At 38.3% G+C, this 23,879-nt stretch overlaps 1 protein-coding gene across 1 annotated transcript in view; it reads right to left on the bottom strand.

Moving 5' to 3' along the window:
* The window catches only part of prmt3 (protein arginine methyltransferase 3), a 245,211-nt gene that overhangs the window by 158,922 nt on the left and 62,410 nt on the right, over window positions 1-23,879 (bottom strand). The window contains exon 10 of the mRNA XM_065275443.1: window positions 2,156-2,255. Coding sequence (XP_065131515.1) covers window positions 2,156-2,255 — 100 coding nt within the window. The remainder of the gene's footprint in view (window positions 1-2,155; window positions 2,256-23,879) is intronic.

Genomic DNA, 23,879 nt, shown 5'->3' with positions numbered 1-23,879 from the left:
TTCGACGCGCTCCAATACAAGGTTTAAAAGCCAGCATTTTTTATGATTTTCACAAAAGTTTAATGCCTTCAAGACTATTTTCTTTTTTATAAATATATAAACAAACAACATATCAAATGAAAAACACAGACCCCTCTGCTATCAAATTAAACAACCCGTTTCATGCTATCTTCATTTGTTCTCTTTTTATCACCTCTTAAATATGGGTAGGCTTCTACAAAAAGACCCAATTTTGAACAAAGAGAAATAATAGCATTTTTGTAAAGTACTTTTGTTAGAGATCAGTTACAGAGCGATGATCAAAACATACACAGAGTTTTTACTGTTTGTAAAACTGTGGATGCTTTAGGACGTACTCACAAAAGGGCTAACCCAACCAAACCGTGCCCCAGCGTGATTGTCCCCCCCGTATGTTGAGCGATCTGAGCCCGGGCAAACTTTCGTCATTAGGATGCGATTGTTTTAAAGAAAACAGGAAGTAAAGTACTCTCTTAACACTTGAGCCCATTGTAAGTTTAAGTCTGTGATTTTTATTCTGAGTCGTGCCTATCATATTGCTTAGTTGACCTGTCGCGTGTGCAGCTCAGAAATTCATGAAAGGTTTTCACAGAGGCAGATTAAGGTGAGTGGTCGCACAATTGACGCCTCTCATTTTGAACCATGCTCTGGTGCGATTTGCGATCACACGCCTGAACCCAAGGGAACCAGGCTCGAGCCTGGCAAGCTGGCCAGGGTGCGATTAACCAAAATGGTTTGGTTTGGATAGTGTGAATGTGCCCTTGGTGTTTTATCTGTTGGATAAGAGCGCCACCTAGTGGATAATAGCGGAAATATGGATTGCTGTAAAAACTTGTCATTGGCAGGGAAGCGTTTTCTCTTAATTTACGAAATAACTCTTCAATGGCGGGAAAAGAGATAATCTTATAAAATTCAATTCTGCTCAAAATTAAACCAGATTCAAATGTTATATTTTGACAAACTCTTCAGTTTTTTATCGATTCTACACATGCAACTAATTTATACTTCTATTAGCTATTTTACAATAACCTAAATTAACAGAAACCCACAACTCTTAAATTCTCAATAATAGGCTTTATGCCCAGCTGCACTACTTCCTGAACTTCAGCCACATCCTTGTTTCCTGTTTTCCATTATTGGACAAAGTGATTAATCCAGGTGTGTCTGATTATTGTTGCTGTGACTACTGAGGTCAGGCACACCTGGATTAATCAGTTTGTTTGTGACTACTGAGGTCAGGCACACCTGGATTAATCAGTTTGTCCAATAATGGCAGACAGGAAACAAGGAGCTGGCTGAAGTTCAGGAAGTAGTGCAGCTGGGCATAAAGCCTATTAAACCACTAATACATCACTATTACGCCGGTTTCACACCGCATGCGCGAGCAGCGTGTATGCTTAGCGTGAGCAGCGCGTGAGGAGAGCGTTTGCTGCTCGTGGCCATTGTGCTTTCACACCGGCTGCGTTTGCAGCGCATACTGTGCAGTTTAAATAACAGTATAAAAATCTCAAGTTCACATTACTTTATTTTACATGCATTTATAAGCAATAAAAAAGACATAAAAAGCCCATGGCACATTATAAAATCTGTTTCTCTGAAGTTTTACGATAAAATAAAGAATTCACTCAGTGATAGACAGCATATAGCAGTCAATCGTGTTTCCCTTCAACAGTTTAAGCATAAGATTTAAATTTATAGATTAATCTATTTCTCTGAAGATTATTAAGATAGATGAGGACTCATTTGCTGGGCAGAAAGTGAATGAACGCAGTCTTCTGGCAACAGTGTGTTAATATTTCATTGCTTTCTTTTAAATAGCTCAAAGTCATGACTGTTTCAAACACACTTGGCTTCACATTCGTGATTTTATTTTAAAATTACACTTTTTCGCGTCAATTCACGACCATTTAAACCATAAACAATGTACTGTCATTTTAATTAAGCATGAGCAGCGCAGCAAAAATAGAGCCAACGCCGAAACGATAGCAACACTGCTACTTCAGCAACGCTCCTGCCACGCAGGCACGCGCTGCTCACGCGTGCAGTGTACATGCTTTAACTAGTTAACATGGACGCCGAAAAAAAAAACACGCGCTGCTGTCACATTAGTATAAAAAAGACAATAATATTTACTCACCATCCACTCTGATATAATTATGTCCACTTTTTCCACAGGCAGGTTTATTTCTTCTATTCTCCCTTTGATCAGTGTGATTGTGGCATCAAGTTTATTTGATCTACAGAACAACAAACGTAAACAATGAATTTTTATTTCATAGTACCCATAGCCTCTTACAAAGCATTCCAAAGCATGTTACGAAGATGACCCCACTCATTAGGATTTCAGATGATGCCAACTACGAATCAACAAACAAAAATGCATAATCTTTTAACTGTAATAGTTTTGGTCACAACATGTAATGTATGGCTTTAACATGCCCATTGTTTCTGCTTAAAAATAATAAATAATGTTACCTTACTCATGAATTGTATTCTCTTATAACTGTACATTTCACATGCAATAAAGAGGTTACCCTTGGCACCATCACCTCTAATAAAAGATTGAAATTGTAAGGTAGGAACATGCATTTTCTGATTATCTGCATTGAAACTATATGTATGTTGAACATGCTATACAAATAAATATGAATATAATTTGAATAAAATTTATTTTCAATTAAAACAAAAATATATATATATGAAAAGCACAATAAAAATTATACAAAGGTACAGTAATCAATTTAAACAGGTCATCTGAGACAATAAATGTTAATTACCCTAACTTGGCTGGGAGTAAATCCCTTCTAAGATGGCTGCTAATTTATCCAAATTAACACACCACTATAGACTCACCAGAACAATACAAACGTATGCAAAACAATAGCATCTCCTCTGTGACCTTTTGCACTAACAGTTAACAAACTACTGTGGATCAGTTATTGTGTATGTCTTTAAGCATGGGTATAAACTCAGTCCCCCCAACCCCCCATTTTAAATGATCGTTTCCTTTTTAACCAGTTAACCCTAGGCATCAATCTCTCTAAATACTCCATTATCATGACAGCTAATGTTACAAGGGACAGAGTCATTACTCAAGGCTGCTGAGTGCATTTCTGCCCAGCTGATCCTTATCTCCACACCTTCTCGCTATCACACTCATCCAGAATCCTATTGTAGCACTCCAACTATCCACCCATCTTTCACTTTACTGTCTTGAGCAGGGAAACCCTAATCTCATTACTGGGTTAATTTAGAGGACAATGTCAGCTACAGGGGTTAGAGAGAAAGGAGGGGCATGTGGCTTACTTTAATATACCCCATCATTCTGCTTTCTTAGCAAACATCTAAGAACTGTCTTAGTAATGGTACGCAAAAAACATGGTTCGGTCCGTACCTCGGTTTTGAAGTCACGGTTCGGTCCATTTTCGGTACAGTAAGGGGAAAAAATGCAAACATTAAACTGCAGATTGTTTATTACTATACACTTTTTTAACAATTTGTTTACACTTTTTTAAACACTGTTTATTAAAAATATAATAAATAAAATATATATATAAAAAAAGAATAATACATAAAATACTGCTGTAAAGTTCTCCACTAAAGAACATACTTTATTACATTATTTTGTAACAGTAGGTAAATCTTTTCTTAACCTTCTCTAAAACTTTTTCTACTAAAACTTTGCACTAAACTTACAAATTCAATTCCTGAATACATTTATAAACTATTAGCCTACATTTTTGCCACCAAAAATGTTTCTGTTTTGATTTATTTTATGATTTTTTCAAATCACAGTATTGAATTGGTTATGTACCATCTCTGTATAAAAATAATATTACGGCTCTATGTGTAACTGCTTAGCAAGCAACATGATGATATAATTATTACACACTCATATTGAGATGAGTCAGTTGCATACATAGCCATCTTTTATCTTTTGCACGTTTCTCCTTCTCTTTGCTTGTGTCGCCAATGTTAACTGTGACTTAAACTAATGAACCCCTCCGCAGCTGAGTAACAGCTGATTAAGCCTGGGTTACAGCTCTTCTCTGTCCCGAGCAGATTAACTGATCACATTGTGACAATGATTTGATTGACGTGCAGATGAAAAATCTGATCACGCATTCCATTATTCTCACTATTATTCACCTATCACATATATATGTGTGTGTGTATATACAGTGAGGAAAATAAGTATTTGAACACCCTGCTATTTTGCAAGTTCTCCCCCTTAGAAATCATGGAGGGGTCTGAAATTGTCATCGTAAGTGCATGTCCACTGTGAGAGACATAATCTAAAAAAAATCCAGAAATCACAATGTATGATTTGAAATGACAATGTAACTATTTATTTGTATGATACAGCTGCAAATAAGTATTTGAACACCTGTCTATCAGCTAAAATTCTGACCCTCAAAGACCTGTTAATCTGCCTTTAAAATGTCCACCTCCACTCCATTTATTGTCCTAAATTAGATGCACCTGTTTGAGGTCGTTCGCTGCATAAAGACACCTGTCCACCCCATACAATCAGTAAGAATCCAACTACTAACATGGCCAAAACCAAAGAGCTGTCAAAAGACACTAGAGACAAAATTGTACACCTCCACAAGGCTGGAAAGGGCTACTGGGAAATTGCAAAGCAGCTTGGTGAAAAAAGGTTCACTGTTGGAGCAATCATTAGAAAAAGGAAGAAGCTAAACATGACTGTCAATCCCTCCGGACTGGGGCGCCATGCATCTCACCTTGTGGGGTCTCAATGATCCTAAAAAAGGTGAGAAATCAACAAAGAACTACACAGGAGGAGCTGGTCAATGACCTGAAAAGAGCTTGGACCACCGTTTCCAAGGTTACTGTTGGTAATACACTAAGACAGGGGTGTCCAAAGCTGGTCCTGGAGGGCCAGTGTCCTGCAGAGTTCAGCTAAAACTTCCCTCAACACATCTGCCTCAAAGTATCTAGTTTGCCTAGTAAGACCTTGATTAGCTGGATCAGGTGTGTTTGATTAGAGTTGGAATAGAATCTGTAGAGACACCGGCCCTCCAGGAACAGGATTGGACACCCCTGCACTAAGACGTCATGGTTTGAAATCATGCATGACACAGAAGGTTCCCCTGCTTTATATATATTTTATATATATATATATAAAATCAGACTATTAATTATATATATATATATATATATATATATATATATATATATATATATATATATATATATAAAATTAATAGTCTGATTTTTAATAGATACATAAGTACAACAGATATTGTACTTTTCAAATTTCCCTTGATAATTGTCATGATTTTATTTATAACAGTTTGTAACAGTTTAAATGTATATGGAAATTGCCCAAATTCAGCCTGATAAAGTGTATGCTATGGAGTGACACACTACTACATAAGCCACTATACTTATACTAAACATTTTCTAATTCCTTATTGCTGCACTTATGTACGTATATTTTTGTATTTAATAATAAATCAGATATCACATTTATCTCATTTAAAAACTGCAAAACGTCTTGCATCTTTACCTAGTTGCCGTCTTAGAATTATAAGGTTGTATCTGTATTCTGAGTAGTTTTGAGATATTGAGCTTTAAATTTTTGCATTTCATATATCAAATCTGATGTGAAAAACAAATCTTTTATAGACATGAAATTGATAGAGACCCTAAATGCAGAGCCGATCGGCCCTATACGCGTACTACGCAGACTGCATAGGGCCCCGCAAATTACGTAAGGCCCCGCCTCCTCCTGCCTCATTTCACAGCGTGTGTTACTGTTTACTGAGATGACAATATGAAGCGGAGCTATCCATCTGGCCATGAAAAAAGAAAAAGGAAAAAAATGAGAGTTAAATGCGAAAACAGGATTCAGGTAAACTTGTGTTCTCTTCAAGTTTGATGTCATGTCAGCAAGAGCAAACAGTAAAGTTAAGTTGATGTGACGCTGAACAGATCGTGCATCGTAGCTCCGTCGAGTTCATCATCTAAAAGCTTTTTTTACCATCTTATTCCTATTTATATAATATAACTTATTAGTTTTACATAGGAATACTTTACCGTGACGATTATTGAGCAGTACTACCACGTGAAACTATTTATCACTAATAAACACCCAGTGTTAGCATATAGCCCGCTAGCATCCACACGGTGGAGGCTGAAGCTAGCATTTTCCGATCTAATGGCGGATTCATCTGATATATGCTTTTCTGACCTATCCTCACCTGAGCGGGAAGCTGTGGAGGAGTTGTTTCCCGGTTTTAGCAGATCCAAGGCGAGGTACAGCGCACACTTCACCCTGCCTTCCGACGTCCACAAGCGAGCAACAAACATGCATTCCACGCGATGCAGCTTCACGGACCGTGAACGACATGAAAGCGATCGGGAAGCTGTGGAGGAACCGCTGCCCGGCCTTCGCAGATTCGGCAAGCCAAACATCACCCTGGCCCCAGACGTTTGCAGGCGACCGAGGCGTGTCACAACCGAACACCCCACGCGATGCAGCTCCGGGGACCGCGTTCGGGTAAACGAAGACGCCATCGCCCAGCATGAAAGCGGTAAGACTCCGCTTGTTATTGTAACATGTACTACTTGCCACATGTATAGTTTAGCTTCTGCTGTTAGCATAGAGGGGTTTACATGCACTAAGTGTATTGAAGTATTAAGGTTAACTGAGAAGGTTGCTGTACTAGAATCGCGCATCCGAACGCTAGTTGAGGATAGCAAAACCGCTAATGTTACTGTCGCAAATAATCTATCGAGCGAAAAGACTAATGGCTCGGTTCCGACATCAGATGCTAATATAAATATTACAAATACTGTATCGAGCGCGCATAGTGTTTATCAAAATACACATGGCTCGGTTCCGTCATCAGAGTCAAGTCGGCGGTCAAACTGGGTGACTGTTAGGCGGCATAGTCATATAAGGCGTCCTTCTAAGACCCATAACGTAACGACAATTTCTAACAGATTCGATCCCCTAAGGAGTATACCAGCTGAAACACCTTTTAAAAGTGCCCTGGTCATTGGAGATTCTATACTCAGGAACACTAACATTGAGGCACCAAACACCATAGTCGACTGTATACCGGGAGCCAGAACGTCTGACATTAGATCCAAACTTAACGTGCTGGCTAATGCTAAGCGGAAGTTTTCTAAGATTGTTATTCACGCTGGCACGAATGACACTAGGCTCCGCCAGTCGGAAATCACCAAAGATAATATTAAGGAGATGTGTGAAATTGCAAAAACAATGTCAGACAATGTAATATGCTCTGGTCCCCTCCCCGCCTACCGGGGAGATGAAACACATAGTAGATTAGTGTCTCTCAATGCATGGATGTCAAAGTGGTGCCCTCAGCATAACGTAGGGTTTATAGACAATTGGAAGCATTTCTGGGGAAGACCATTTCTCCTAACCCGAGATGGCCTTCATCCGTCATCGGAAGGAAGTGCTATACTCACTAAAAATCTGATCAATAGTCTTAATTCTGATATAGTCTGACTATCCAGGGCCCAGGTCAGGAAACAGACGGATCGGTTTAACCGTCCATCTGTTAGCTGCCGTGATATGTCAAGACCACTTATAGTCAATCTTACCGAAATATCAGCACATTTCAACTGTATCTGTTCCCCGAACAAATAAATACAGGGCACCGCTTGTTACATCTGGTACAAATCTGATTCAAATAAAATTAGAAAACAATACATTAACAGATGAATCTCGAATCTTAAAATTCGGCCTTCTTAACATTAGATCGCTTACCAATAAAGAACCTATTGTCAATGAAATAATTACAGACCAAAACTTAGATGTACTCTGTTTAACAGAAACCTGGCTTAAAGCAGACGACTACATTAGTTTAAATGAATCCACCCCACAAGACTATTATTATAAACACGAACCTCAATTAAAGGGGAGAGGGGGTGGTGTAGCTACAATATACAACACAATGTTTAAAGTAAACCAAAAATCTGAGCTAAAATTTAAATCATTTGAAGTAATGTTGTTAAATATGGAAATAACTGATCGTAACCACAAACAGCTTTCTTTTGCTTTAGCGACAATCTATAGACCACCGGGCCACCATGCAGATTTCCTTAATGAAATAGCAGATTTCCTATCTGAGCTTGTAGTCACTGTAGATAAAGCTCTTATTGTTGGTGATTTTAATGTCCATGTGGACAACCCAAAAGACGCATTAGGACGTGCGTTTATAGATGTTCTAAATTCTCTCAATATTAGACAAAACGTGACAGGGCCAACGCATACTCGTAATCACACATTAGACTTAATTCTGTCACTCGGACTCAATATTAATGACGTCGAAATATCACCTCAGAGTGATGCAGTTTCTGACCATTACCTTGTGTCATACACTGTACTTCTAGATAGGATCACTCAATCTACAACATGCTACCGACTAGCCAGAACAATAATTTCCACCACTAAAGATAGCTTTATTAGCACTCTTCCAGACCTGTCCCAAATGAAACATGTAGCAGATAACTGTGACGATCTAGATATTGAAATAGAAAACCTAAACAATGTCTGTTCTAACACATTGGATGCCGTTGCTCCCATTCGAAAAAAGAGATTCAAAGAAAAACCGCCAGCTCCATGGTATGACCATCACACAGCAGCCCTTAAAAAGGCAGCTAGAAAAATGGAAAGAAATTATAGAAGCACAAAGTTAGAAGTATGGCGCGCAGCATGGAAACAGAGTGTTAAACACTACAGACAGGCTATTAAAACCGCCAGATCTACATATCTTAGCAAGATTATAAATGAGAATCATAATAACCCTCGTTTCCTCTTTAGCACAGTTGCGAAACTGACTAGAAACAAAGAACAAACAGAAACCAATAGTAAACTTCAACACAATAGTAACGACTTCATGAACTTCTTTTCTAACAAAATTTCGGCTATTAGGGAAAACATCGTAGCTACCCAGGCAGCCACCACTCTACCCATTAGTTCACTTAACACTAGACTACCATACGAACATCTTGATTCATTTAAACCTACTACAATAGATGAGCTCTCTAAACTAGTCACATCATCCAAATCATCGTCCTGTATATTAGACCCCGTTCCCACAAAACTACTTAAAGAAGTATTCCCTGTAGTGTCAACCCCGGTTCTAAATATCTTTAACTCATCGCTAGAAATAGGATACGTTCCAACAGCTTTCAAACTAGCAGTTATTAAACCGCTGATTAAAAAACCACAGCTTGACCAAGGAGAACTTAATAACTTTAGACCAATCTCAAATCTCCCTTTTCTTTCGAAAATATTAGAAAAGGTAGTGGCAAGCCAGTTACGCACATTCTTGACAAATAATAGTACATATGAAAAGTTCCAATCAGGATTCAGGCCCCACCATAGCACAGAGACAGCGTTACTTAGAGTTACAAATGACCTCCTATTAACATCCGATCGTGGTGAAATCTCAATTCTTATATTACTAGACCTTAGTGCAGCATTTGACACAATAGACCACAGAATCCTACTCAATAGACTAGAAAACTATGTTGGTATCAGTGGTCAGGCGCTAGCCTGGTTTAGGTCATATCTAACCAATCGCTATCACTTTGTTTATGTAAATGAGGAAGAGTCATATCACTCCCTGGTTAAATACGGTGTACCGCAGGGATCAGTTTTAGGTCCTATCCTGTTCTCGTTATACATGTTACCCCTAGGAGACATTATCAGGAAACATAACATAAGTTTTCACTGCTATGCGGATGATACCCAGCTTTACATCTCCTCGCATCCCAGCAAAACACACACGTTTTCTAAGCTAAAAGACTGCATTAGCGATGTTAGTGACTGGATGGCACATAACTTTCTTAAGCTCAACTCCAATAAGACAGAGGTACTTATTATTGAACCAAATCACTACAAACATAATATGTCAGATTACAAATTGCACATAGATGGCTGTACTGTGGTGCCATCTTCCACGGTTAGGAACTTAGGTGTGATATTCGACAGCAACTTATCCTTTGATAGTCATATCGCCAACGTCTGCCGCAAAGCATTCTTCCATCTTAGAAATATCTCAAAAATACGCCATATACTGTCTACATCTGACGCACAGAAGCTTATTCATGCTTTTATGACCTCTAGAATAGACTATTGTAACTCGCTACTCGGGGGATGCCATTCAAATCAGGTCAACAAGCTTCAGCTAGTTCAAAACGCTTCTGCAAGGGTACTTACTCGATCTAAGAAGTATGACCACATAAGCCCAATTCTGGCATCTTTACACTGGCTACCAGTTAAATATCGCATCCAATTTAAAATATCACTAATCACCTACAAAGCTTTAAATGGCTTAGCACCCTCATATCTTAGAGAATTACTATCAGAATACAATCCATCACGCACACTACGGTCGCAAAATTCTGGCCTATTGATTATCCCTAGACTATCAAAAGTGTCTAAAAGTGGAAGATCCTTTTCCTACTTAGCCCCTAAGCTCTGGAATGATTTACCAACCGATGTCCGAGAATCAGACACAGTCGATCATTTTAAATCTAGACTTAAAACTTTTCTCTTCAACAAAGCATTCGCATAATTTGTCTAGTAAAGGTTCTTAACTCGCAATAGTTATTTTCACGGAACAAAGCACTCACGGTCATAACACAGACCAACCAAATAAATAAATAAAAACCTTTTCTGCATGAACACTTAAAATGAATTGCATTAAATAGTTTGCCACCGTTTGCCACTGAACCTGCATTAACGACGACAGTGGGGCTTCCGGCCTTAGTCAAACGGTTTGGCACGTATGGTCGGGTTGCGATTTTGGTGCTTTCGTGTGTCTTGTGAATAGTATGCCATACAGACCCGTTTGCCACTGAACCTGCATTAACGACGACAGTGGGGCCTCCAGCCTTAGTCAAACGGGTTGGTATGTATGGTCGGGTTGCGTTTTTCGCGCTTTCGTGTGTCTTGTGAATAGTATGCCATACATACCCGTTTGCCACTGAACCTGCATTAACGACGACAGTGGGGCCTCCAGCCTTAGTCAAACGGGTTGGCACGTATGGTCGGGTTGCGATTTTGGCGCTATCGTAAGTCTTATGAATAGTATGCCATACAGACCCGTTTGCCACTGAACCTGCATTAACGACGACAGTGGGGCCTCCAGCCTTAGTCAAACGGGTTGGTATGTATGGTCGGGTTGCGTTTTTCGCGCTTTCGTGTGTCTTGTGAATAGTATGCCATACAGACCCGTTTGCCACTGAACCTGCATTAACGACGACAGTGGGGCCTCCAGCCTTAGTCAAACGGGTTGGCACGTATGGTCGGGTTGCGATTTTGGCGCTATTGTAAGTCTTATGAATAGTATGCCATACAGACCCGTTTGCCACTGAACCTGCATTAACGACGACAGTGGGGCTTCCGGCCTTAGTCAAACGGGTTAACACGTATGGTCGGGTTGCGATGTTTTTGGCGTTTTCTCCTGGTCCTGTAAATGGTATACAATATAGACCCGTTTGCCACTGAACCTGCATTAACGACGACAGTGGGGCTTTAGGCCTTAGTCAAACGGGTCGTCAGGTTTCATTTTCTCTTAAAGATCGGAAGGTGACCCTTATTTACCATATATACCCTCGCATTGGGCCCCCAATTTGCTAAATCCTCAACTGTGGATAACATAATTATGCCGCAATATTTAGTCTGTCTGGAACTAAGCTGAGTTAAACCACATCACTGTGTGACACTTCAATACATATGAACGGCCGCTACGCTAATACGATTTTGTTTTTCTCTCCCTGTCTCGTCCTCGACCCGAGGACGAGAAAAACAGACCCAGTCCCGGTAGATGTGAAAGTCGGCACACCTCTGATCTACTGGCTGTCCTTCAACGTTATGCCCAGCTGATACCTGACCAACGATCACCGGCAGAACCGCTTAATCTCCGCTAAATCTCCATTTCCGTTCTCCCAAGGGTTTTTCCCTCCTAGGACTTATTTTTCCTCGGATAAAAGCCCGGGGGTTTTTTTTCTCCTAGGGGGTTTTTCACCCCGGGGAGGCAGCCTTTTTGGGCTTTACCTAGCTTCCTCTTCTATACGTTGCTTTAGTAATACGTGCAATTATAATATTGAGTCATAGCCACAGCCAACTTAACTGCTCATGCTATCATGTATTTTGTTGTGCTATCTGTCGTTTTCTGTGCTTTTCACTGCTTCTATTTATGTAAAGCTGCTTTGAAACAATTGACTTTTGTGAAAAGCGCTATATAAATAAATTGAATTGAATTCTGTCTCTCTCTATCTGACTTGCTAAATTGTGCTGTTTAGTGTTGCCAGTGCATCTCTTAGCCTGTCTGTTACACAACAGTTTATTGCGTGAATATTCGCGTAAATAAACGCCCAAGGGCAACAGTGTTTATAAACGGCAGCTCGATAACCGCGCCGCGCATGAATTTGCGTTCATATGCACGTGCAATCGTGCACGAAACGACACGCGCGCTTTCCAGCAGCAACATCTGTGTGGGGACCATAACAAAAATAGCGTGATAACACTTCTAAATGACAACGTTAATGCAATATGGAAACCAATGGATTTACATTGGAATTGGTATAATGCCAATGATAAGGTCAAAATGAATGCACATCCCTCGGTAAATAATAACCATCAGGGATAAAGTATTGATCGTATGCATACTATAAACATTTATACGGTATGGCAAGACATTTTAGCTTTTATACATTCACATGATATGGATTTTTGATATCAAGAATTCAGTTTTCAATACTTAAAATATAAATATTAAGAGTGTGATTTATAGTAGTAACCATATTTTGTATGTAGTACAGAGGTGGGCACAAATACATCAAGAACTATTTTGTTACAAACTACAAATACTGGCTCATGAAATGTAACAATATAAAATACTGACGTGAAAACTGTATTTAAATAAAATACAAGTAATTTTTGAAAATACAAAAATATTCCCATGATAATCTTAAGTATTTTTTATAACGTTACTGTAGAAAATGTTGGGGATAGGCTAATCCAAGGGGAAAAAAATAACAGACCGAGAATTTTCGTCACAAAATCTAAATTCCATTTTAATCATAATATATATGATTAATCATATTAATCATAATATGTTTGGGTTTGTTTTACACACAAGACTCTACTGCCCTGACCTTAGTACTGCCTTTTCCATAGTAGAATCACGCTGCATTGAAAAACAATGGGATTGATGATTATTTTATACAAAATCCGTCGGAATATCAATATTTCTCATATGTAAAACATTTAAAAATGTGTAAAAACTGAAATGGACGTTATATTGTGAAAGCTTGCTTAGCATGGAGATTTCAGATTTTCAGATTACAGTGCATTGACCTCATAAGGCACAATTATTTTCTCTATAATGCCGTTCAGTGTGCAATATGTATGTGTAGACAGTATATTTTCACCAAACACTTTACCTTAATGCAGTTTTTAAGAGAAGCAGCGCCACCACTTCTCCTGTGTTCAAAACCCATTCACTTCTTCGAGGGAGCCCGGTCTACAGGGTGTAACGTTATTTTCGTGCATCTAACCTGGACATTGCCATTGCCAATATCAGACTAAAATCATTAACTATGGTGATAAGCATATGGTGATTTTTCTTAAGTATTTGAAATACTCCAAATACACTCCCTCAAAATACATTGAGTACACATTCACAGTGTGAATGTGTGGCAAAGCTAACAGGTCATGGCTCAAGGCCCGGTTCGATACCATGGCTCACGGGTCAGGTAGGAGGGCTCCTTAGCAGAATTTTCAGGATCGGCTCTGCATAAATGTACAATATTAAAATCCTCTCATACTTTAAAGGTGACATTAGAATGATTGAACGGGGTATTTATCCTTGTTCTGTGATGTGACATGTAGACAAAACATTTTTTGTTTGGGTCTGTAATGCCTTAGAAGCTTCCTAAAAACCTCTCTCAGATAGCTCTATTAGGGTGGTGGATTTTCAACAAGTGGTTTTGCACCTATTTGGCTCCCCCTACTGGCTTAACTTGCAATCTCATTACTGATTGGCTGACTTTGCTGCCACTCAAAAAATGTAGCCAATTTTTTTAAAGTGGAGGGGCAGTGAGATGCCTGTGATGTCATAAGCCTCAGTTTTTCAGATTGGGCCGATTTCTGGCTGACATTTCTAAAAGAGGAATTTCTATGAGACTAAGATGTTTAGCATGTCTACCACTTTTTGTATGTTCGTGAATGCGGGTAGACTACCATTATTCAACAAAGACAAGGTAAAAATGTTTTTTCATTCTCTGTCCCCTTTAAATTATAATCATATATCAAATTAACCATGTTTTTATGGTCTATTACTATTAGCAAAACCATGGTTTAACTATGGCTTTTGAAATGAAAACCATAGTTATTTTGTGGTAACCATGGTTTTACTATAGTACACTACAGTTTTTTTTTACTTTAGTAAAATCATGGATAATTTTCATAAGAGCAGGATGGATCAAGGTTACAACATAAGCTCGCTAGTACATTGATGTGACTAGAAAAAAATGGACAAAAAAAAACAATTCTATATTGCTTGCCTCTTAGTCAAGGTCAAGGTAGTATTTATTGTCTCCCTTGGGAGAAATTTGTTTCGGATAAGAGAACTGCTGCAACATCCACACACAACACAGCAACATACTGTACAGCACATTACTATCCTAAAAATATTAATAATAAATGATCTAAGAAAAAGGCAAAAAAAAAACACCACCACCAATAATTGCATGTTGTACCAGCAAAGTGCATTTGTTTAACGCTATTCCATATGGCTTTTTACATGGTGAGAACTCATACACAAATTAATCAACCAGCATATATGGCTATATTCATGGCAAGAACACACAAATTATACACAATTTAATCAACCATCCTGTTGCAGTTGCTTGTTAATTAATTTAAGCGACAATGGAACAAATGAATGTTTGTATCGATTATGCCTGAACAATAGAGAACCCTTTGTTTCCATCCACAGTTCATCCGCGCATGTGAAGAGTCCAGTAAGTCTTATTCGTTACATATAGTAAACAAGTGTGGGTGCAATTTACAGTGATTAGAAGTATCGGAAATAACAAATAAGCACACTAGGAAGGGAGGAGGAGAAGAGGGACACGAGCAGTTCTAAACCAAATAAACAAAAGAAGTGCACTGTAGCTCACATTTAAACATCTAAGCTGCCTAATCCAGAACTGAGAGAGAAAATAAAATTAATCTTCAACGTCCAAGACGCATTGCCTACTCTCTAACCGAAGTGATTGATAAAACATACAAGGGGTGGCACTTGCTCCTAATCTAATCCTAATCTAACTAATACAGTAAACTGAATCATGCTTGTTGCAAATGTATGCCACGTGACCACTTTTCCTGTCGGCTCCTCTCCAAATATACACATAGGGGATTAACGTACAAAAACGAGGAACTAGGGAGAAAACAGGTAAACAGAGAAAAATACAGACAAAAGTAACACCACAATAAATGGCGAAAAGTAGCAGCAATAGTCTCAATTTTTTTCCAAAGCGGCGTAGTAACACCACCCTGAAAAACACACACACTCACTTAGACAGCATGTTGGAGGCCTTGGCCCAAGAGCAGCTCACCAAGCTGTAAAATTAAACTTTCATTTTCCTTTCATTTTCCTGCCTGCATCTATTCCTTAGACTTACATAATAACAATAACTATAATCAAAAGAATCTCAAAGAGACACCACATGTTGGGAATACATCACAACTTTAATGAATAAAACGATATTTCTACTCCTGGATAAAATGAAGGTGCCCTAGGAGGTGATACATGAGGTAATTTTAGTAGGCGGATAGGTCGTAAAGGAAGCAGACAGGGTGACTTGCAGTCCATTTGTGTGTTTAGTGTGTGCGAGACACTGAGAAGAATGGAAGCAGAAGAGAAAGGTAGCTGACTGGTTAAATGACAGACCTTTTGGAACAGGACTGCAGCTAATAAACCACTGAGATAAAAAAGGACTAGGCAAGGAAAGGCACGTTTATTTGTATGGCACATTTCATACACAGAGGTAATCTAAAGGGTTTTACTTTAAAGAGCATTTCACCCGTAGAAACATAAATCTTTATTGAAAGTGCGTCATATTTGTAGTCGAAATGTAACATACATTTCAAATTTGGTGCCTATTTGACCAAGAAAAGGGGTGTTTGTAATCTCACACCTCAACAAAGATATTGGACTTCCTGTTTTCAATGATGCAAAATGATGATTTTTACATCATTGAAAGAAGGAAGTGCAACACTGAAATCTGTATTTCTCCTGTTTCAGTGCCAACTAAGGAAATGATGCATGACCTTTCAAAAACATGTCTGGGGTTCTAACTATACAAAGCTTAATGCAAATGGGTGAAGTGTCCCTTTAAGCAATATCGCTCTGCCTGCGGTCTCGTGCTTCTGGCCTAAATACAGCCATGATGATATAAAGCTATATCACACGACTCCGATTGCGATATTGCTTTTATACAACAGTTTGACAGTACAAGTTTGATCAATGAAAACCAGAAAACAACAACAAAGTGATTTTAAAACCCTCTTTTTTGAGGAACTACTGCCATTCACTTAAAGCTCAGAATGACAGGTAACCCTTTCAGCTGTTTGTTTTCAATGTCAGAACTCAATAGATGTACAGTAATAGCCATTTCTCAATATACTGTTCCTGGGTCACAAAATGTAGTTAAAAAAAAGTTGTAGTAGTTCAGGTAAAAACATATGGGTGATTCTCACAAAATCCAGACTTAGAAGGTGTTCAGCATCAGATTTTTTTGCACATATAAGATCAAGGTCCGAACTTACTAGAACCATTATTTTTAAAGGATTTAAAAAAAATATTTCCTATAGTATTATTAAAAATTTTCATTACCGCAACATGATATTACATTAAATATATGCATTTACAAACTCGTGTTTCGGAAATGAGAACTAAAAAGTTGTCTAGGTACTATGACAAACAAAATTTCGACTTTAATCTGAAGAGAAAAATTAAGAACTACTTACCTGGTAGCCATCTCAATTATCTCCAATTAAAATGTTAGTTCCTGATTGAAAATTGTTGCAGAGGATGAGAAAATTGGTCTTGGACACATTTATATTCCTTATTATTGTCTCTACATTTAGTAATGATCACCAAATACCACATATTTCTTTTCTGTAAATGTTTATATTATAACATGCACTGAAGCTTTTTATGTTTATGATTTTTTAATTATAAATATTTCCATGTCAAAGAACCCAAATCCAGTCATGGACACGTTGCGGTAATGAAAATGTTCCCCTTAAATGTGGAAAAAGCAACAAAATTGGTTTGTACTGTATGATGTCATTTGAAATCATGTACAAAAAAGTACATGAAGAGATGTTTGTAAGTTATGCTTCTTATTTGGATACTCTTACTTTGCGTTTACTTTTTTTAATCAAAATGTTTCATGACACCTCACAAGTCTAATTTCGTGAGAATCACCCATATGTATGATATTAAATGTTCAATTGATTAGTAAAAATAGCGCCTATTCACACATTTGCTTAGAAAAAATCGGACCCGCGAGTTCCAACCGATCATCGGGTGTTAGTGTTGGCATATGCCGTGGACCACAGCCTCATCTTATTTGACGTTAGATCTGAAGTATCCGTGTCTGATGGTCAAAAATTCATTTTTATTCGTGAAACAGACTAATTAAGTTTAAAAAAAAAAACGCCTGTACACGATATACTACCTGGGTTCATTTCAAACAGCGTGCACCCTTTCAAGGAAGGGGACACGTGCAAACCGATGCTCCAAGTAAAAAAATTATAGTTTTCATTGCTCTGTTCGCCAAGCGTATTTTAATTGGCCACGCTATAAGACACAATGACTGCAAGTCCCTCAAAGGTTTACACATCAAGACCTCTAATCTTTGAAGGCGTGATGCTCTGTTGGCAGCTTTTTTCTGTGACCTACAGCTCAAGTGCCTTCCTCGCTCATTCATTACCAGTGGCGAAATGATATGTTAACGATACGAAATGTTGAAGTGGTTACTGTTATGATACTAGTAGAATACATCACAACTATCAGCCAATCAGATTTGATTACCAGAAAGAATTGTTGTATAAATATAAATAAATCACTTCAAAAGAAAAAAATTAATAAGTGTAAATACTGGCAAAAACTGAGGTCTGTGTTGCCATAACTGAGGAACATGATGTGTCAGAAAGGCCACAAAGAGAGACCTGTCACCACAGGGAGTAAACTGCATGGTTTTCAGTAAAAACCGTCTCATTGTGAATGAAGTACAGGGACAGCATCATGTGGAGAACACTCAGCATTTGACACTAGGTATAGTTGCTCTGTACTGCAACAAAAAGCAATAGGCCTATTTCACAATATGGTGGCTTAGACCGGTAGTAGTGGATAATTCCTGTCAAACTGCTACAATTGCCACTCAATATATAACATTGGACTAATAGCTGCTTGTTTTCTGCCAAACATTAATTTACTAGTCAAAATAAGGAATAATTTAGGGCCCGAGCACACCGGGGTGTGAGGACCCTATTGTTCTTCAAGGAGTTATTATTATTATTTTTTTTCTTTTTCTTCTCCGACTTCAGCGGGACTTTAGAGGGCCTAAACATACTCGAAAACTCATGAAATTTTGCACAGATGTCAAGAGTGGTGAAAATTTAAGTGTGGTGTGGGCTTTGGAATTAGGCGTGGGAAAATGGCTCTATAACGCCACCTACAAATTTTCAACGAAGCAGCCCTCGGACTGTGTTTAACGTACAATTACGAAATTTGGTACGCTTCTGTAGCATGACAAGACCTACAAAAAAGTCTCTTGGAGCGAAGCCGTAAACCAAACAGGAAGTCAGCTATTCAGAGTTATTTTTGTGATTTGGGCGCAGTTTTTGTCATTTCCTCCTACAGTTTTCCTAGGATCATCTTCATATTTGGTGAGTGTCATCTTAAGGCCTTTGTGATGCTAAAGCTGTGTCCCAATTCAGGGGCTGCGACCTTATAAGCATGCGACCTTAAATATGAGCACTCGGTCTTTCAAGGTGGCAGCCTCAGAAATCCGCGAAGAGAACTGAAATGAGACGGTCTAACCTTGGGATGACCCATAATTGGCGTCACCTGCTGCGCCTGTTAGCAGGACATAGCGGAAACGTTTCTGACTTATTAAAATAAATATGAAATCAGAAAAATATTAATTTAGTTTATAAAATATGACACGTTGATGTAGATTAAACTATTCAACAGTATATTAAATTTAATTAATCAACCTTAGAAATATATGCATCATAAAAATAATAATATTAACACAAAACATAACTTATAATACTAAAACAGTGACAAACTTTTTTTGATAAATACACACTTTTATTTAATGAAGGTTTTAATTGTTTATTTTAGAATATCCAGCCGCCGTTGCAGGCGCGCAATGAATCTTGGGATATCCTCGGCTGTTAAGGATCCATTCGTTCTATCCTTAACATCGCGGAGAAATGAGGACGCATTTTGAGGCTTCATTCTAAGCATCCTTCGAATTGGGACGGCCTTACCAGCCTGAAGTCGCGCTGCTGTGACGCAATCGGTCTTAAAATACGTCCTTACAAGGTCGCAGCCCCTGAATTGGGACACAGCTTAAATTGCGAAGGATTTGATTCTATGTTAAAATTTGTGTCTGTTTCGGCCAGCCAAAGTTTGATGTTTCGCTATGAAACAGGTTGCTGGAACTCAGGCATACAGTGTCCGATCTGTCCCAAACTTCACATGATTGCTAAGAGTCCTGACCTGAACAAATCTACATGTCCATAGTCACTTATGGTTATAGCGCCACCAGCTGGCAACAGGAAGTGACATGTTTACAATGATTATGCAATGTCTGATCTGTCCCAAACTTCACATGATTAATAAGAGTCCTGGACTAAACACATCTACATGTCAATAGTCACTTATGGTCATAGTGCCACCAGCTGGCAACAGGAAGTGACATGTTTACACTGATTATGCAATGTCCGATCTTTCCCTAACTTCACATGATTATGAAGAGTCCTGGACTGAACACATCTACAGTCACTTATGATGCCAAAAGTCAGTTATGGTCATAGCGCCACCAGCTGGTAACAGGAAGTAACATGTTTACAATGATAATGCAATGTCGGATTTGTCCCAAACTTCACATTAGAGCCCGACCGATATGCATTTTTTGGGGCCGATGCCGATACAGATATTAGGGTAAAAAAAAGACAGATAACGATATATCGGCCGATATTCTTTATGTGTATATTATAGTACAGTACACATAAACTACAGTATATTATACTACAGCAGGCTACTGTACATATAATACACTATATACATTAACAGAATATACTATATATAAATACTTTTTTTGCAATGATCAATCACAAATGTGGTGATCAAACACTTAAAATGACGTGACAAAGATATGTAATATAGGCAGGTGTGCTTTACAAGTTAACAATAAACTTTATGATCCAAAATGATTCTAATATAAGTGCACAAAACAGTAAACTTGACTAATTATAAATTACTTTAAAACACAAACAAAACAATATACATATAACTTAAATGATTGTCAGTTTTGACGAGAATAATGTTATATTGGGCTTATTTTGAAAATGGAAACTTATAAAGTCATTGTTTATTAGCTTTACAATAAGTTATGTACTTCACAAATTAATTAGAAACTTACAGTTAAGACGACAATGCTTGACTTGCTGACAACATAATGATGTAGGCTTATGTTTAATGTACTGCACAACATTTTTATAACACGAACCCACAGTGTTCTGCCGGGACTTTAAACTTTAATAAAACTAAAGCGTCTGCTCTCCGCCTCTTTAATTTAGCGAGGGTGTAAAGTTGCGCGAGCTTATTTAATCAATTGCTTTGAAATGAGCATGTTCAGTAACAGCACAAGCAGCTGTACTCCCACAGACTGCACGTCAGTTAAAGCGCGTCCTTTCTCTGCCTCGCGTCATTTCTTCCGCTTGCGTTTTAAACAACTCGCAAGTGGACAAAAGAGACGGATTAAAAACACCAAATGTAAACCGGAATGTGTCTTTCTCGCACACTTATAATCCAATCGACCAAAGCGCGTCTTAATACCAGGTGTAAAATGTTGTGAAGAAACCGCGTGGCTGCCTCCACCTGAACTGAGAGACTGACTGAAGTGAAGGGGGGTTGGCTGGTGTCACTACAGTGAGTGAACTGGGTCACCATTAGCAACCAGTAGGGCGGACTCTGCTGGACAAACAAGTACTTACATCTTTCAAAAGCATTTAATGTCTTCTGTAAGGAACGTTCATATCGGCTTCATATCTGCGGCTTATACGGCGATACAGATATATCTGCGACAGGCTCATATCGGCCGATAAAATCGGCAAAACGATAAATTGGTCGGGCTCTACTTCACATGATTGCTAAGAGTCCTGAACTGAACACATCTTCATGTCAATAGTCACTTATAGTTATAGCGCCACCAGCTGGCAACAGGAAGTGACATGTTAACAATGATTATGCAATGTCGGATTTGTTCCAAACTTCACATGATTGCTAAGAGTCCTGAACTGAACACATCTTCATGTCAATAGTCACTTATGGTCATAGCGCCACCAGCTGGTAACAGGAAGTGACATGTTTACACTAATTATGCAATGTCTGATCAGTCACAAACTCCACATGATTGATAGGAGTCCTGGACTGAACACATCTACACGCCAATAGTCACTTATAGTTATAGCGCCACCAGCTGGCAACAGGAAGTGACATGTTTACAATGATTATGCAATGTCTGATCTGTCCCAAACTTTACATAATTGACAAGAGTCCAGGACTGAACACATCTACATGCCAATAGTCACTTATGGCCATAGCGCCACCTGCTGGCAACAAGAAGTAACATGTTTTACACTGATTATTCAAAGTCAGATCTGCCCTACATTTTACATGATCAATAAGAGTCCTGGACTGAACACATCTACGTGCCAATATTTACATGTACTCACTCACTCACTCTCTCTCTCTCTCTCATGCTATCTTACACGATGCTACCTCGCTGTAATTTGTAATTAGCAACAGGAAATGTGGCACATTATACTACACTTTTATGTTTACATATGTTTACATGCTTAAATGCGTATTTACTACTGTTCCCTTTAATTCTTATGCCACGGCGTGGCGGTGTCATGTGTGCGAGGGCCCTTCCATCACTGCTTGCAGTTTTAATGTTACAAATTATTTTTTTAGCATTTCTTATTATCAAGGTATACATGTAAGACAGCTACTTTACAGTTTATGGACATAAAAAAAAACAAGATACACCTAATCTTTGCGTCTGCTCCATGTTTGTTGTGATGACAGGGTTCTTTGTCCAAAGTGTGCACATTTGGAAAAATATTTACACATTTCACTTCATATTTCTTTAGACTGAATAATTATTTCTTTTTTTAACTCCAAAGTATGCAATCTGATTTTTTTAACGTGGCATGTGACTTTGTTTAATTCCTCGATTGCTTGCATGCATTGCTTTACTTGTTTTTTTGCATTTAAATGCACACTTTATTTATTTGTGTCCACCCTGCACTAAAGACACCGTTACATCTCTTGGACACATTATTCTGTGTTAATATTTCAATGTTTATGCAAAAAATAATTTTAGTGTGTATCAGTATCAATTCCATAATAATATTAATAACACATAATGGCACATGTGGTTTCCAATGTATTAATTGTATAAGGCTACATTTACACTGACCCAAAAAAATCTAATTTAGCGCTCACATCTGACACAGATCGGATATTGCTGCACGTTTGTAAACACAACAAAAACTTACCAAGATCTTGAACTAAATGACAGTAAACTATTTTTCACTGCATTTAAGTATACTATGGATTAAAAATGTCCCAGCTGCCCTTGCAAGCAAAGGCAAACAGCGGACCTCAAACCCAGGTAAAAAGAAATAAACTAGGCAAAAATAAATCTTCAGTTTTATTTGGCAACAGTTTACAAATAAATTTGCTGCATCCTGTACACAACAAACAAGTATTTTATCGTCCATATCTGGCATGACTTAAGACATGTAAGTTTAAGCATTTAGGGGTCAAGCACCGAAAGTGCTGAGACACCTATTGTTATTGTCAGTATTATTATATTTCCCCAATGGGAGTCTATGGCAGCCCTATGAACCGTACGTAGGAAAATTATGAAATTTGGCACAGTTGTAGAGGTGGTCCTGAAAATTCGGGTGACCAAAAATGGGGTCAGCTGTTCAAAAATTCAATGTTCAAATGGTTATAACTGCTGATCCGCTTGATCTATGCAAATTCTACTTAGTACACGTGATTGCTCTCCTCATGCTTATTGTTTTTAATGCCTTACAGTAAAACTCCACCCATTACAGTAGCGGTTTATTTGCTACTCCTCCTTCAACTTTGGTTCAATTGTTATGAAATTTGGCACAGGTGAACTTTGGAGTGAGCCGCACAGAAATGACTGAACAGAATTTTGATATTTATCTTTGTTCAAAAGTAATAAATGCGCAAACTTAACGAGGTTGACGCAAAAATGGTTCTGAAGCTGTAGCTCGGTCATTCTTTGATCCATTGAAATGAAATTTGGTACACTTCATGTGGACCATGAACTTGGGGTGACAGCACCACCTATGGGTCATGAGATATGAAAATAGGCTATTTTTGCCCATAACTTCGAAACTGTTTGTCAGAAAATGATGATCGTCGATGTGTATTATGCCGGGTTTGACCAAACCGCCTGTCCGCCGTTTTGAAATTTCACATAATTTGTTA

This window comes from Paramisgurnus dabryanus, chromosome 2 (genome assembly GCF_030506205.2).
Source record: "Paramisgurnus dabryanus chromosome 2, PD_genome_1.1, whole genome shotgun sequence".
Lineage (NCBI taxonomy): Eukaryota > Metazoa > Chordata > Actinopteri > Cypriniformes > Cobitidae > Paramisgurnus > Paramisgurnus dabryanus.
The sequence above is the reverse complement of the archived record's forward strand: the minus strand, read 5'-3'. Positions and strand labels throughout refer to the sequence as shown.